Source organism: Oncorhynchus kisutch, linkage group LG24, assembly GCF_002021735.2.
Source record: "Oncorhynchus kisutch isolate 150728-3 linkage group LG24, Okis_V2, whole genome shotgun sequence".
Lineage (NCBI taxonomy): Eukaryota > Metazoa > Chordata > Actinopteri > Salmoniformes > Salmonidae > Oncorhynchus > Oncorhynchus kisutch.
Genome location: NC_034197.2, coordinates 17570401 through 17587773, shown reverse-complemented (window position 1 = coordinate 17587773; position 17373 = coordinate 17570401). Strand labels below are relative to the sequence as shown.

Below are 17373 nucleotides of genomic sequence, written 5' to 3'. Positions count from 1 at the left end.
AGAGAGAGCGAGAGGAGAGAGAGAGAGCGAGAGGAGAGAGAGAGAGAGCGAGAGGAGAGAGGAGAGCGAGAGGAGAGAGAGAGAGAGCGAGAGGAGAGAGAGAGCGAGAGGAGAGAGAGAGAGAGTGAGAGGAGAGAGAGAGCGAGAGGAGAGAGAGAGAGCGAGAGGAGAGAGAGAGCGAGAGGAGAGAGAGAGAGCGAGAGGAGAGAGAGAGAGCGAGAGGAGAGAGAGAGAGCGAGAGGAGAGAGAGAGAGCGAGAGGAGAGAGAGAGAGAGGAGAGAGCGAGAGGAGAGAGAGAGAGCGAGAGGAGAGAGAGAGAGAGCGAGAGGAGAGAGAGAGAGCGAGAGGAGAGAGAGAGAGCGAGAGGAGAGAGAGAGAGAGCGAGAGGAGAGAGAGAGAGAGCGAGAGGAGAGAGAGAGAGAGCGAGAGGAGAGAGAGAGCGAGAGGAGAGAGAGAGAGAGCGAGAGGAGAGAGAGCGAGAGGAGAGAGAGCGAGAGGAGAGAGAGAGAGAGAGCGAGAGGAGAGAGAGAGAGCGAGAGGAGAGAGAGAGAGCGAGAGGAGAGAGAGAGAGCGAGAGGAGAGAGAGAGCGAGAGGAGAGAGAGAGAGCGAGAGGAGAGAGCGAGAGGAGAGAGAGAGAGAGAGAGAGAGAGCGAGAGGAGAGAGCGAGAGAGATAGAGCATCATTGAAAAAGGAAAGTGTGCGGCCTCCATTCACTATTCAAGGTATTTTTTCCCCTGCCCATTTGATAAAGGGCCATTCTAAAATAAATAATGGATTTATTGTGATGTTGTATATTCAATTGGTTTATTAGACTTTTTTAAAAAGTAGATGTTCCAAAGACGCATCAACAGCTTGTAGGTGTGGAGACCAGGAGATGCTAAACGTGTTGATGGAGACCAGGAGATGCTAAACGTGTTGATGGAGACCAGGAGATGCTAAACGTGTTGATGGACACCAGGAGATGCTAAACGTGTTGATGGAGACCAGGAGATGCTAAACGTGTTGAAGGAGACCAGGAGATGCTAAACGTGTTGAAGGAGACCAGGAGATGTTACACGTGTTGAAGGAGACCAGGAGATGTTACACATGCTGATGGAGACCAGGAGATGTTACACGTGTTGATGGAGACCAGGAGATGCTAAACGTGTTGATGGAGACCAGGAGATGCTAAACGTGTTGATGGAGACCAGGAGATGCTAAACGTGTTGAAGGAGACCAGGAGATGTTACACGTGTTGAAGGAGACCAGGAGATGTTACACATGTTGATGGAGACCAGGAGATGTTACACGTGTTGATGGAGACCAGGAGATGCTAAACGTGTTGATGGAGACCAGGAGATGCTAAACGTGTTGAAGGAGACCAGGAGATGTTACACGTGTTGAAGGAGACCAGGAGATGTTACACATGCTGATGGAGACCAGGAGATGTTACACGTGTTGATGGAGACCAGGAGATGCTAAACGTGTTGATGGAGACCAGGAGATGCTAAACGTGTTGATGGAGACCAGGAGATGCTAAACGTGTTGAAGGAGACCAGGAGATGTTACACGTGTTGAAGGAGACCAGGAGATGTTACACATGTTGATGGAGACCAGGAGATGTTACACGTGTTGATGGAGACCAGGAGATGCTAAACGTGTTGATGGAGACCCGGAGATGCTAAACGTGTTGATGGAGACCAGGAGATGCTAAACGTGTTGATGGAGACCAGGAGATGCTAAACGTGTTTATGGAGGCCTGGATATTCTAAACATGTTTTTGTTAATTTACGGCAATTACCATGACACTGGCAGTCTTTTGCATGACAATAATCGGCTGACAAAATGTCATGACAGCCACATCCCTATTCTGTCCCCAAGGGATTGATTCATATTCATGACTAATGAGAGAGGATGATCCCAAAGAGGATGATCATCAAAGTTCTTCAACGTCATGTGACTGTGTAAACAGAAAAATGGACTATGGAACAACAGCAGCAACAGTAATAACATCGCAAATGTAACTTTAACAATTACTTCTCAGTAACCAGAAGGCAGGGGTGAAAGTAGAATGAATTTATTCCCAGTACGGACCTCAAAAATGTTTTATGGGCCTAATCATATAATTACAAATACTGTATAATATTAGTATGATCCCTGTGGGCGTAGTCGTAAAGATGTATCATTTAAAAGTATTGCCTTTTATAAACCCAACCAGTCATGATGTTTTCATCAGTTTGACAAACAATCACTTCAGAAGGCTCCTTTACAAGGCTACCCGCGCACATTCATCCACTCACAACACATTTCCTGCCTCCAAACAGTGGTGAATGGAAAGAGACATCTGTTACAAAAAAACACCAGAAATTGTAAGGACATTTAGCGATTATCATTAGGCCATCATTTATGCTGTCGGCCACTGCTGTCGGCAACTCATCTCTGCCAGTGGTCGAACTACAATGCATTTTGTAGTGTACGATATACAGTACCAGTCAAGTTTGGACACACCTACTCATTCAAGGGTTTGTCTTCATTTTTTACAATTTTCTACATTGTAGAATAATAGTGAAGACATCAAAACTATGAAATAACACATATGGAATAATGCAATAACCAAAAAAAGTGTTTGCACACTCTTGCACACCCTTTGCACACTCTTGGCATTCTCTCAACCAGCTTCATGAGGTAGTCAGCTGGAATGCATTTCAATTAACCTTGCCTTGTTAAAAGTTAGATTTATGGAGATTCTTGCCTTCTTAATGCGTTTGAGCTAATCACTTGTGTTGTGACAAGGGGTGGTATACAGAAGATAGCCCTATTTGGTAAAAGACCAAGTCCATATTATGGAAAGAACAGCTCAAATAAGCAAAGAGAAACAACAGTCCATCATTACTTTAAGACCTGGTCAGTCAATACGGAAAACTTCAAGAAATTTGAACGTTTCTTCAAGTGCAGTCGCAAAAACCATCAAGCGCTATGACGAAACTGGCTCTCATGAGGACTGCCACAGGAAAGGAAGACCCAGAGTTACCTCTGCTGCAGAGGATAAGTTCATTAGAGTTACCAACCTCAGAAATTGCAGCCCAAATAAATGCTTCACAGATTTCAAGTAACAGACATCTCAACATCAACTGTTCAGAGGAGACTGTGAATCAGGCATTCATGGTCGAATTGCTACAAAGAAACCACTACTAAACACCACCAATAAGAAGAGACTTGCTTGGGCCAAGAACCATGAGAAATGGACATTAGACTGGTAGCCTCATGAGTCCAAATTTGATATTTTGGGTTCCTACCGCCGTGTTTGGAGAGACGAGTAGGTGAACGGATGATCTCTGCATGTGTGGTTCCCACCGTGAAACATGGAGGAGGAGGTGTGATGGTGTAGGGGTGTGTTGCTGGTGACATTGTCAAGGCACACTTAACCAGCATGGCTACCATAGCATTCTGCAGCGATACGCCATTCCATTTGGTTTGCGCTTAGTGGGACTATCATTTGTTTTCCAACAGGACAATGACCCAAAACACACCTTCAGGCTGTGTAGGGGCTATTTGACCAAGGAGAGTAATGGAGTGCTGCATCAGATGACCTGGCCTCCCCAATCACCCAACCTCAACCCAATTGAGATGGTTTGGGATGAGTTGGACCACAGAGTGAAGGAAAAGCAGCCAACAAGTGCTCAGCATATGTGGGAACTCCTTCAAGACTGTTGGAAAGCATTCCCCCATGAAGCTGGTTGAGAGAATGCCAAGAGTGTGCAAAGCGGTCTTCAAGACAAAGGGTGGGGTACTTTGAAGAATCTAAAATATATTTTGATATGTTTCCATGGGTTATGTCGTAGTTTTGATGTCTTCACTATTATACAATGTAGAAAATAGTAAAAATAAAGAAAAACCCTTGAATGAGTAAGTGTGTCCGAACTTTTGACTGGTACTGTAAATCGAATCCACCCGTTTTCAAGTCCATTTGCAAATTTTTCATGCCTTTGACATGCGGTAATGATCAAAATGATTGTAATAACCTACAGTTTGTTGACATTTTTGTTTTAATTATCGTGATAGGCTCATGTTTTACCGGTACGACGTACCCCCACTATTTATTTTGCCGGGACGCCGTACCCCTGCTAGAAGATGAAATTATCTAGAGAAAGAACCCCAAGAAATCAAAAGATATGTGCCCAGAAAAAGTAAAAAAAAGTCTGAGTCCAGTTCTCTTATCTTTGATAAACAGACCGGCAGTGCAAGCTCAGCATCAAACCCAAGCATCAAACCCAAGCATGGCGAACAGCTGGTGCGCAACTAGCTGTGTGCATACTTTGGAAGCAGGAAAGCGCATAATAGGGCAGTCTGTCGGTCTGTCTGTCTATCTGGGTACACACCTTGGCATTAATATGCAGGTCAAAGGGCCCACAGCGTTTCAACTCTTTGTGCTCTACAGAGGAGCTCTAGGAGGGAAGATAGATGAGGCAATGGTTTTTCACTCACATACAGGCAATGAATGACAGTCAGTTGCAAAAATGTATCAAAATAAATTAACAGAAATATGAACAAAGTTGAGTTGATGAATGAACAGGTGTTTATGAACAGGCATAGTGTTGAAGAGAAATGACACGAAATGTGATGGCAATGGATCAAATAAATACATTAACATGGCTGCAAACTGGGAGTCTAATACCAATAGTACTTCAGAGACATTTGAGTGTAAGTACTACAGTGACGGTAAACTTTATGGCTATGATTTCATTTGTTCCATTGCCTCATAATGGGTCACTTCTTCCCAAATGGTAAAGATACTGAGATCACAGACAGGACAGGTTAAAGACTGAAGGTGCTGCTGGTGGTTATGCAGTTTGCAGTCTCTACACACCATGCCTGGTTTTAACACGTTACAACATAAACAGATCAATCAAGACACATTCACTTGGCTGGCGTCTAGTCGCTTCAACACAAATATTAGTGCATTTGAATTCATGCTGCAATGCAGTTAATGTGTATGGTCTTGCACTGAAAAAACAAGCTATGCCATACTGTAATCTACAAAATGCAATTCCCAAAGAAAGGGAAATGGTTTCGGCAAACCACAGACAGAGCGAGTCGAGTAAGACCGTCCACATTGTACTTAGTTGAAAATCAATTCTATAGAAAGGAGCTCAGCGAGGTCAAATGTGTAAATGAATGATGAGCTGTATAGGCCAGATCTCGCTCTTTAAAACTGCATGTGACTGACAGGAACAGGTTGTAACACTAGAGCTCATTGTCTAGTTCGTGAGTTATGAAACGTTAACTGCACAGACCTGTTCCTTCCTTCTCATACACAGATCAGATTGATAAAAAAAAAAAATTGAAACATTGCTACTCTGAGCAGAGGAAGGCTGATTCATTGAGGCATGGGAAAGGGGAATATGGATAGTGAAAAGGGAGCTACAGGTAGTAGGGGGAAGTCAGACCTGCTCGTTGAGTTTGGGGTGTGAGGGGCCTTGGTGAATGAGTAGCCTGACGATCCTTTGGTCCCCCTTCCATGCGGCCAGGTGCAGGGGGTAGCAGCCCTTATTATCAGCGATGTTGGTCAAGGCCTCGTTACGTAGCAGCGCCTCCACTACCTCACTGTGGATGGGACAAACGGGGTCAGAAGAGTTGTACATGTTCATTATGTAGGTGATGTTGACAGTAAATGGTGTCATTGTTAACCCCATAATTATAGCATTTCAGGGCTCAACACTAATGCTTGTCCTCTTGCCAGGGGCAAGTAAAACACATTGTGGGACAAGCAGATTATAGATTTAAGTTGTCCAAATGAACATGTAAAAAAACGTGGATGGGATGTGTTGCACACTGTCCTCCCAATCTCTGCAGAGTGCATCGGCAAATAATTGTTGTAAGCCTGCATTGACAGGCACGAGCGGTTTTTCAATCATGCAGTCACACGATGCGTTTTATATTTATTAAAGCGAGCCTGGGGGAGGTAAAATAATTCTAAACATCAGACAAACATATTGTGTAGTTTGGCTGGTTATCTTGCTGGTTATCTATTCAGGTATTAGCATGTATTCATCGTATTGTCATATCCAATGTCCGAAACAACTTCCCACAGTCACTTGTGTTCAACCACAAAATGGCCGTCACACAGTTGATACGGGTGTGCAGATTAAACTAATGCTGGATACTCCGGTTGCAAAACACTCAAAACGGGGTGAAATAATTCTGGCACCATTGGAAAGCTGGGATTTTCCTCTATTCAATACTGGCCATGCAATTCTGACATAGTAAAAAATAAATAATCTTAGAATAGCCTATTTGACAAGTAACTCATATGATGTCAAGATCTCCCCTGAAAATGACATATTCTAGCCAAACAAAACAGGGAAACATGTCTTAGTTAGCTACCTTACTTTAAAGTCACCCACCTCAGCCATTTGATTCCTCGTTCATTGAATGAGGGAATGATTTTATAGAGACAAAAAAAAGTATTGGGTTGTAACTGTAATGTTGCAGGGTGGCAAACCATCCTCCAGGAGAGTCCAGGAGAGCTACTGGGTGTGCAGGATTTTGCTCCAGCCCTGCACTAACACATTGTAAAGAATCACCTGCTTAAGAGTCCCTTGATAAGCTGACTCGATAAGCTCACCTTGATAAACTGACTCGATAAGCTCACCTTGATAAACTGACTAGGGTATGTTTAAGCAGGGTTGGGTCAAAAGGCTGCAGACCCAGTAGCTTTCCAGATCAAGGGTTGACAACATACATTTTATACAGTAGCCTATTAGCACAGTATTTTACTTTGTGGGGTGACTTGCTCAAGGCCACAACGGCAGGATATACAATACATGGGATCAGAGACCAACAACCAACAGTTCCTTGCTGAAACTATTTTTCAGTCACCGTTTTGGCCCATGGTGTTACAGATTTGTTTTACATTGTTGGACAAGTGAGCTTTCAGACAAGTAAAAACATTTTTTTAAATATATATATATATTTTCTCATCTGTCCTACTTGCCCAATGGACCAGTGAAAAAAAAAGCTAATCTCAAGCCCTGCATTTCACACAGGGTGGCCCCAACTCACACCAATGGCAATCAATCTAAACTCCCATGACAAAAGAACAGGACTCGCTATAGACCGACCTGTGTCCATTTAGGGCAGCATGGTGTAGAGGAGTGTATCCAGTGCTGTCCACACAGTTTACATTAGGACCCCTCCAGATACTGTGGAGAGAAAGAGGGAACATTAGATCATGTAACAAAGGTCACTGTATAATTCAGGTGAGGGAAGAGCTTCATTACTCCTTTCAGGAATGGGGAGTTTTTCAGGATAAAATCATTCCAAACGGAGCTAAGCACAGGCAAAATCCTAGAGGAAAACCTTGTTCAGTCTGCTTTCCACCAGACACTGGGAGATGAATTCACCTATCAGCAGGACAAGAACCTAAAACACAAAGCCAAATCTACACTGGAGTTGCTTATCAATAAGACAGTGAATGTTCCTGAGTGTCCGAGTTGCAGTTTTGACTCATGGCAAGACTTGAAAATGGTTGTCTTGCAATGATCGACAACCAATTTGACAGAGCATGAATAACGTTTTAAAGAGTGGGAAAATATTGTAATATTGCAAAGTTTTTAGAGACTTACCCAGAAAGACTCACAGCTGTAATCACAGCATAAGGTGATTCTAACATGCATTGACTCAGGAGTGTGAATGCTGACGTAAATTAGATATTTTTGTCTACCACTGCTAGAAGAAGAGATCTCAGTGACTTTGAAAGAGGGGTCTCAAAGGAGCATAGGTGGTTTAAAGTGTGTGTGTGTGTGTGTGTGTGTGTCAGTCACCAGATCAACCCAATTAAACACTTAAGAGAGATTCTGGAGCGGCGCCTGAGACAGAATTTTCCACCACCGTCAACAAAACACTAAAACATGGAATTTCTCGTGGAAGAATGGTGTGGCATTCCTCCAAAACAGTTCCAGACACTTGTGGAATCTATGCCAAGGCGCATTGAAGCTGTTCTGGCGGCCCAATGCCCTATGAAGACACGATGTTAGTGGTTCCTTTATTTTGCCAGTCACCTGTACGATCCACAATGTTATCTCCCTGCTGAATGAGATCTGAGTGTATTCCCACACAGCCAGAGGGAGGGCCTATACAGGGCTAGGAATACTAGGTGGGTGTGGCTGAACAAAACTGATAACGTCCCAGGCCCTAGGCTGTATTGTTGTGTGCCGTGGTTCACACTAGAGGTCGACCGATTATGATTTTTCAACGCCGATACCGATTATTGGAGGACCAAAAAAGCGGATACGGTTTTTAAAATGTATTTGTAATACTTATTTTATCTTAATATAATACATCAATAAAATCAATTTAGCCTCAAATAAATAATGAAACATGTTCAATTTGGTTTAAATAATGCAATAGCAAAGTGTTGGAGAAGAACGTAAAAGTCGAATATGTGCCATGTAAGAAAGCTAACATTTAAGTTCGTTGCTTAGAACATGATAACATATGAAAGCTGGTGGTTCCTTTTAACATGAGTCTTCAATAATCCCAGGTAAGAAGTTTTAGGTTGTAGTTATTATAGGAATTATAGGACTATTTCCCTCTATACCATTTGTATTTCATTAACCTTTGACTATTGGATGTTCTTATAGGCACTTTAGTATTGCCAGTGTAACGGTCTAACTTCCATCCCTCTCCTCGCTCCTCCCTGGGCTCGAACCAGCAACACAATGACAACAGCCTCCCTCGAAGCAGCGTTACCCATGCAGAGCAAGGGGAACAACCACTCCAAGTCTCAGAGCGAGTGACGTTTGAAATGCTATTAGCGCGCACCTCGCTAACTAGCCAGCCATTTCACATCGGTTACACCAGTATCATCTCGGGAATTGATAGGCTTGAAGTCATAAACAGCGCAATGCTTGATGCACAACAAAGAGCTGCTGGCAAAACGCACGAAAGTGCTGTTTGTATGAATGCTTACGACACTGCGGCTGCCTACCACCGCTCAGTCAACCACTTGTATGCTCAGTCAGATTATATGCAACGCAGGACACACTAGATAAACTAGTAATATCATCAACCATGTGTAGTTAACTAGTGATTATGATTGATTGATTGTTTTTTATGAGATAAGTTTCATGCTAGCTAGCAACTTACCTTGGCTTACTGCATTCGCGTAACAGGCAGTCTCCTTGTGGAGTGCAACAAGAGGCAGGTGGTTATAGCGTTGGACTAGTTAACTGTAAGGTTGCAAGATTGGATTCCCACGCTGACAAGTTGAAAATCTGTCGTTCTGCCCCTGAACGAGGCAGTTAACCCACCGTTCCTAGGCCGTCATTGAAAATAAGAATGTGTTCTTAACTGACTTGCCTAGTTAAATAAAGGTGTTAAAAAAATAAAAATACCAATTTCCGATTGTTATGAAAACATGAAATCGCCCCTAATTAAATTGGCCATTCCGATTAATTGGTCGACCTCTAGTTCGCAGCCTAGCTCAGCCCAGTTCAGCTCAAACCCAGGTGGGAGGCGTTCCCTAAGGAATTGTACCACAGGACTGAGGGAGAGGGAAAGGGAAAGGAATGAGGAAGCATGGGCCAAGCCAGCAGCACTCGGCAGTGGAGGAGGGAGGGGGTTGGTACAGTATGTACACACAAAAACTAACACAGCAGGAGGGCAGCCAGGTTGGTGTCACAGGTCAGTGTCCACCAAGCACATAGCCCAGCCACACCCACAAAGCCCCCTTTACATCAACAAACATACAAGTGCAAACCATACCGAGTTCCTCATGATTGCCTAAAGCAAACATAGGCCTATCAGGAAGGAACATAGTATCATAATTCAGTCATTACCTACATAGCCCTGGAAAACACTACTATATCATAATAAAACATCTCTGTTCAGCCTCAGTGCAGTGGAATAGCCAGTTATCCAATACTTGTGCAACACAATCTGAAAATGACCTCATTTCGGTATGTGCATAATTAGTCCATTAACGGCATTATCAACCCACCCTTTGATCACTTTGTCCCCCACCACTGCATCAAATGTGGTTAGAGAGCTTTTATTGAAGGGTCTGGGCTAGGGGATATACAGGCTTAAATGGTATATAGCTGTAGATCTGTCATCCACTTAAAACTGAACTCAGCTGTCAGCTGAGATGGTTTGTTTCTTTTAATCAGCGGATAGAGAGACAGAGAGAGTAGTTAAACAGGCAAATGGAAGCCATGGTCCTGGGAGGATAGAATGCCATGCCAAAATCGGGCCTACAGTACCACTGGGATGTGACTGCACAGTGAGAACATTCTAAATGAACCATGTGAAAAGAACATTCCAGCACAGCACTGGAAAAACAATGGTCTGAGAGAGGAGAGATGGGATGGCTCACATGAAGAGAAATGAGAAGGAGATGGCTCACATGAAGAGAAATGAGAAGGAGATGGCTCACAAGAAGACAGCACGCTTAAGTGGAACCTAGAGAGGGATTGTAGTATCAAGAGTCGGGATGATGATGATGCTGCTGCTGCACCACACTAACATTTAATCTAACATTTGACCCAGATTAAAAGGGAAATAGAGTTCACACAACATTAATCCATATCATACATGCGCACATAACCTGAAAAAGTGACTGAGGGCACGCAACACACACTTTACAGTGCTGACATGATGCTTAATCTCAGAAAGGTCTTACGAATGGGGCGATGATGGTGACAACATGATGACATGACCATTGCCTGTGGAGAGGAGGGGGGGCACAAGGCAGTAGGAGGGCACGGACAACAGGAAGCCCCCCTTCATCCCTTCACAGCTCCACACTGGCAACGAGCCCCTCTCTTTTTTGTCACTTGGCTGTAACAGTCGCTTTTGCTCCCTAAAATAAATATCCCATAATAACTCTGAGAGCAGTCTGCAACAACCCAGTCGAAGAAGTCTCATTAAATAAGTGTCTCTCCATTCTATCCTCCAGAACAATACAGGCCGAAGCTCTGCACCAGGAAGTAGAGAATCTTTAGATGAGCCCATCCCTCTATAGTGTTACATCAGCAGTCCTTACCATTGCCTAATCAACCCCAATTGCAGGCATTTATGGACCTATAGGCCTGCTACAAGCATCTCACAGTCAGCAGGAGAGGAAGATATCAGTGGCACAGTTTGCGGCACAGGCTAGTGCTATACTAGCAGAGGGAGCAAGGAGGATATAGAGGGATTTCAGAAAATATTCATACCCCTTGACTTATTCCACATTGTGTTGTGTTACAGCCTGAACTCAAAACGTATGACATGCATTTTTCAACCATCTACACACAATACCCCATACTAACAAAGTGAAAACATGTTGAGAGAAAGTTGTATATTTTTTGGAAATGAAATACAGAAATCCCCTTTACATAAGTATTCACACCCATGAGTCAATACATTGTATAAGCATCTTTGGCAGCAATTACAAGTGTGACTTTTTCGGGGTAAGTCTCTAAGAGCGTTCCACACCTGGATTGTGTAACATTTGCCCACTATTCTTTTAAAAATTATTCAAGCTCTGTCAAATGTTTTGTTGATCATTACTAAACAACCATTTTCAGGTCTTGCCATAGATTATCAAGAAGATTTAAGTCAAAACTGTAACTCAGCCAGTCAGGAACATTCACAGTCTTCTTGGTATGCAACTCCAATGTAGACTGTGTTATTGTCCTGCTGAAAGGTGAATTCATCTCCCGTGTTTGGTTTTCCTCTAGGATTTTGCCTGTGCTTAGCTCCATTTAGTAAAAATTTTTATCCTGAAAAACTCCCAAATCCTTAATGATTACAAGCACACACAAAACATGATGCAGCCACCTTTATGCTTGAAAATATGGCGTGGTACCGACTAATGTGTTGTATTGGATTTGCCCCAACTATAACACTTTATATTCAGGACAGTATTACTTTAGTGGCTTATTGCAAACAGGAGTATTTTTTATTCTATACAGGCTTCCTTCTTTTCACTCCATCAGTTAGGTTAGTACTGTGGATGTTAGTACAATGTTTTTGATCTCCTACCACAGCCATTAAACTCTGTTTTAAAGTCACCATTGGCCTGAGTGGTTTCCTATTTCTCCGGCAACGGCGTTAGGAAGGACGCCTGTATCTTTGTAGTGACAGAGTGTATTGATACACCATCCAAAGTGTAATTAATAATCTCACAATGATCAAAGGGGTATTCAATGTATTTCTATTTCATCTACCAATAGGTGCCCTTATTTGCTAGGCATTGGAAAACCTTACTGGTCTTTGTGGTTTAAACTGTTTATGAAATTCATTGCTATACTGGAGGGACCTTACATATGTGTGGAGTACAGAGATGATGTAGTCATTAAAAAATCATGTTAAACACCTATTTCATACAGCGGGAGTCCATGCAACTTATTATGTGACCTGTTAAGCACATTTTTACTCATAAAATTATTTAGGCTTACTATAACAAAGGGGTTGAATACTTATTGGCTCAAGACATTTCAGCTTAAAATTTTAAATGTATAAACATTTCTAATAGGGCTGTCCACGACTAAAGTAAATGTTGGTCAACCAAGAGTCGACTGTTCTTTCAAACAATCGATTGGTAGACATTTTAAAAATGTGTATTTTCCCATATATTTACACACCCTATGTGTTTTTAAAATATCAACTAGCCTATATGTAGGCTAATGAGTTGTTTTATGCTTTAAGCACACTGAGATTAAGACACTCAAATGACTCAAGAGGGAGAAAGAAATCAAGATAACTAGAAGAAAAAACCTGTTCCCGACCCTCCTCCTCCTCCTCCTCCTCCCCCTTGCTGCTGGCCTTTGCAGATTCTGCCATTATGCTCCTGAAGCTGCCAGTAATAGGCTACACTACGGGTCAGCAACCTTTTCCATTTGGAGTGCCAAATTATCTCACAATTTCTACCGATCTGCGTGCCAGTTATGTTTTCATGTGCAAATTTTCGTGGAAGTTTAATTTAATTTATAATAAAGTATTAGTATCTCAAAATCATCATCATGTGGTTTATAAAAATTCTAAAAGTAACTTCTATTGCCATTACCAACTATGTAGGCTAAAATAGCCTACATAAATCCAACAGATAAAAACATTGCAGCCTGCAGGTAGAAAATATCTTGATAAAAATAAATATCCCATAAATCACATTGGCTATGCATGGCCTCTCTGCAAGGAACGTGAAACATTGTATCAACTATCAACATGGTCGGCATGAAGCTCTTGCTAGCAAACTTGCAACATTGTATAAAATATTCTGGGCACTCAGAGTTTCCCCAAGCTGCAGACAGAAACAGCTGTAGACTATTTGCGCAAGGGATAAGAAGTAAATCAGGAGGCCTATTTTACAATGTTTCCACACAAGCGTAGCCTAGGTTGTGCGGTCCGCAAACAACGTGTCCATTCTCACAATGAGAACAGTAAAAGACTGTAATAATAATATATTGAATGCATTAAGAGAAATTACCTTAACCAAAAAACATTGTAGATTAGAACAGTAAATGTACTACTGGTAATACTAGTGTGCCATCCCCGCGGCCTCCGCAATGGATTAGTCCACTGTGACAGGCGTGAATCAGACGGGTGTGCCATAAAAAATATATATATATATATTTGCGACTGCTGGAATAATCAAATCTCGGTCGACCAACAGCCTATCGACCAAACAATTGACCCGTTGACTAAATGGGGTCAGCCATAATTTCTAAAAACATAATTTCCCTTTGACATTACGGGGTATTGTGTGTAGGACAGTGACAATTTTTTATTTTTATTATCCCATTTTAAATTAAGGCTGTAACACAAAAATGTGTAAAAAGTCAAGGGGTGTGAATACTTTCTGAAGGCACTTATAGTGGGGAAGTATATTCTTCTGCCAAGGGAAATAAATCCCCTAGAGATCCAACGCAAATCCCTCCAGACCAGCACCCCCAAGTACCTCAGCTAAGTAGTGAGGAGTACTGCACAGGACACTGGACTTGCACAACACTGGACTTGCACATTTCTAGTTTCATGCCCACTGAACACAATACGCACAAAAACCTAGCGGGAGAAAAAACTCAAATGTCAGCTCGCTAGTTGCTGTCCCAGATAATAAAATATTTTATATAACAGATTACTGCAAAAAATGAATAACCAAATTAGAAAAATGCTCTGGTCTTGTTGTGCTGCCGGCATGATTACATATAGTATAGGCAAGGTCTGACCGCAAGCATGAAAGGCTGTTATAGAATGCAGGACAGACACGGACTGGAAGCAGGTTGAAATATAGCCTAAAATGTGGCAGAAAGAGGCCCTTCGACCGCACCTCGAAGTGTAAGGCTCACCACCTCCCCTGAGCATCTTAACAGGGGCATGAGTCAGTGCTAGTGGCACTTGACAATACTCTTCATCCCCTTATAGCTAGAGCGATTCAGAACCAACTGGACTGAGGGACAGTCAGAGCTTAAAGAAGCAAGGCGGGGGGGACAAAATGGAGTTGATTTGGTTGGAGTGGAGAGGGGTATGATGCATGGCAACTGACTTAAGAATTCCTCTTTGAAAGGAAAGAGCTAATCCCTAATATCCCTGAGGGAATATCAGCTTGATGAGGATGAAGTCTGAAAGAGATTCTGGGGGCTTTAATGCCGCGTTGCACAAAGCTTGGCCAGTAAAAGGACACATTATAATAATACCATTCCTCTCACTCTCTCTTACATTCTTTGTGTTTAAGGAGAAGACTGATGAAGCTACTCATGGATGCCCAAGACGTCTTCACGGACCCCATTCTCTGCCTTTATCCTCTGTGTCACTCTCCAAAAAACTCTGACGGAAATCCCTTTTTAGCCTCTGTTGCTGCCCTCTTCTTGACATTCGTCTTTGTCTCTTTCGGATCCACTACGGCAGCATCTACAGTACTATGAGCCAAACAACCCGGTGGTTTTCAAGTTAGTAGCTACGTGAAAACAACTCCATTTCAACAGTATTACAACATGACAAGGTGAAGTGGAGCAGTGGAAGGGGAAAGCAGCAGTCCTGGGACTTTAGGGACCTGATTGCCGCTGGGTGGAAAGACCAGGTGAGGCTGAGCCCCAGTGTCAAATAAACAGATTTGTCCTCAGGCCAATTAAGCAGTGCGACCACACAGCTAGGGATTAGCGGTGCAGCAGTACCCAAGGGCAGGCTGTCCAGTGGTGCCTGGCGCATAGCGGGGGCACTGCCAGGGCAATTGGGCTTAATTAAGCGGAGGGATGGCTGCTGGTCGGGCATTGAGACCAGATGAGCCATTTGCCAAACAGTAGCTCAGCAAGCCTCTCAGAGACAATGTCCACTACCTGTACTGTACAGTCTCCAGTCCCCATGAGAAAGACTGGCACTTCTCTACCTGCCAATGTCCTAGCTCCCACAGTGGATTATACTGAATCACATTGACTTAATGATGTCAGAGCTGTAGCGTACAGCAGAGTGAGGTAAGACTGACAACTGCGCATGTCAGGGCTGAGTCATTCCATGTCATTTCAACAAGCCATGACACCCACCATCTCAGATTGCTCTGAAACTGTTTCTGTGGTTAGAAACAGGTGATCGGCATTACTGAAACATTTTGTTGAAATAAAATGTTGTTATCTTGGAGAAAATAAGCTAATTGATTGCAGCCAAAATTAGCCATTTAAATGTACAGGATTCAGATAATAATAGTACGTAACATTCGATTTGGACCAAACTTCTTCCTACCAATTAGTAAAACCCCAAGAAATGATCAAAAGCCACGCACGGACCCCCCCCTCACACAGGGCTCTAAAGTGTGACCATTTTAGTCGCATATGTTACTAAATATTTTGCTGTGCAACTTGCCGTGCAACTATATATAAAAAACATCACCTATAATAATTGTTGTAATGATTAGGCTTCGCTGTACTGTTGTTCCAGAGTGCACTAGAGAAAATGGTCTCCGCCTTTAAAAAAAAAACTCCTCAGACTAACCTATTAATATTCAGCAATAGAGCGAGCGATAGAGTGGAGCGAACGATAGAGCGAGCGATAGAGTGGAGCGAACGATAGAGCGAGCAATAGAGCGGAGCGAACGATAGAGCGAGCGATAGAGCGGAGCGAACGATAGAGCGAGCGATAGAGTGGAGCGAACGATAGAGCGAGCGATAGAGCGGAGTGAACGATAGAGCGAGCGATAGAGCGGAGTGAACGATAGAGCGAGCGAGAGACGATGGGACCACTGAGCACCATGGCTATGGTGCACACATTTTCCACAACTTAAAACATAGGCTTACTGCTAATAAAGCTAAAGATGCATTCAAATTAGAACTGATTAGGGTACTGAAACCCGGTATTAAAACGGGCCCAGAAGCTAAATAATGAAAGACCGTAGTATCGATAAGCTCTGACGTTATTGGTTCTGTTTTCCGTACTGGAGAACTTAAGAAAATAAATGTCCTATTTATTATTGCTACATAAACGTTATCTTTCACATTTTATCTCACCAACCATTTCTAATTTGCAATAAGATGAAGACATTTGTCTTTGATGCATTTTCACTATACCCAATCCAGAAGAGAGGATTGGCGGGGAGCCTGTGTCACACACACAAAATATCCTGCTCTTAATTAGTGACGATGGCAGAGCGAACTAAACGTTCAAAAGAGTCACCAGAGTCGATGCTGACAATGCTCGTTGCCACAAGTGCAACAAGACTTTTTCTTGTAAGGGCGGAAACACAAGCAATCTGTCCAAACATCTATCGAAAGCGCACAGATTTCAACTGCGTGGCTCGTAGCTCATCTCTCGTTGCCCGATCTACGTTAGGTATGTATGCTAGCAGCCTAGAGACCACACACAGAGTTAACCCAATTATGAGAACATGGGTTCCTGATCAAAAGGAACCATAAGCCAGCTGATTGTTTAGCTATGGGTGTGTTCACCCATTTAAAGATAACGCTACTTTTTTGTTAAAGTTGCAACCACAGTGAACCAACCCATTCCTCCCTGAAATACCGCTGGTCCAAGCCAAAGACAAGCCCAAAGCCCCTTCACAATGGCAGCTAGTGGGAGGATGACTGAGGAGAGGGTGAATGAGTGCCACCCAGCCGTGACCAAGTTCATAGTGCTAAGGCCTACACTCCTTTGCAACAGTGGAGTCCAAGGGCTTTAGGTAACAGTCTGTCAGTATATACTGAGCTGTATTCATGTTTAGGATATAGTAGTATAAAAGGGTTGTCTGTTAGTCCCATCACTCCACAATACAATACACAACAATTCAATAATGATAATTCAACACATGAAAACATTTTTTTTTACTGTCGGGAGATGAGCAAGGCCACTCAACCCCAAATATACCCCTCCCTCCAGGAGTTACCTATAACACATTCATTCCTACCTGGTTTGGTGTAGAAAAGGCC

At 42.9% G+C, this 17373-nt stretch overlaps 1 protein-coding gene across 11 annotated transcripts in view; it reads right to left on the bottom strand.

The window, feature by feature from the left end:
• LOC109869126 (ankyrin repeat and SAM domain-containing protein 1A) overlaps positions 1 to 17373 on the bottom strand; it is a 125027-nt gene that overhangs the window by 80010 nt on the left and 27644 nt on the right. For 9 of the 11 annotated variants that reach the window (XM_031804459.1, XM_031804460.1, XM_031804458.1 and 6 more), the window contains exons 2-4: positions 7102 to 7182; positions 5428 to 5584; positions 4360 to 4425 (exon numbers count right to left, since the gene is read on the bottom strand). In XM_031804459.1, the coding sequence (XP_031660319.1) occupies positions 4360 to 4425; positions 5428 to 5584; positions 7102 to 7182 (304 nt within the window). The remainder of the gene's footprint in view (positions 1 to 4359; positions 4426 to 5427; positions 5585 to 7101; positions 7183 to 17373) is intronic. The other 2 variants (XM_031804461.1, XM_031804464.1) reach the window with 1 other exon arrangement.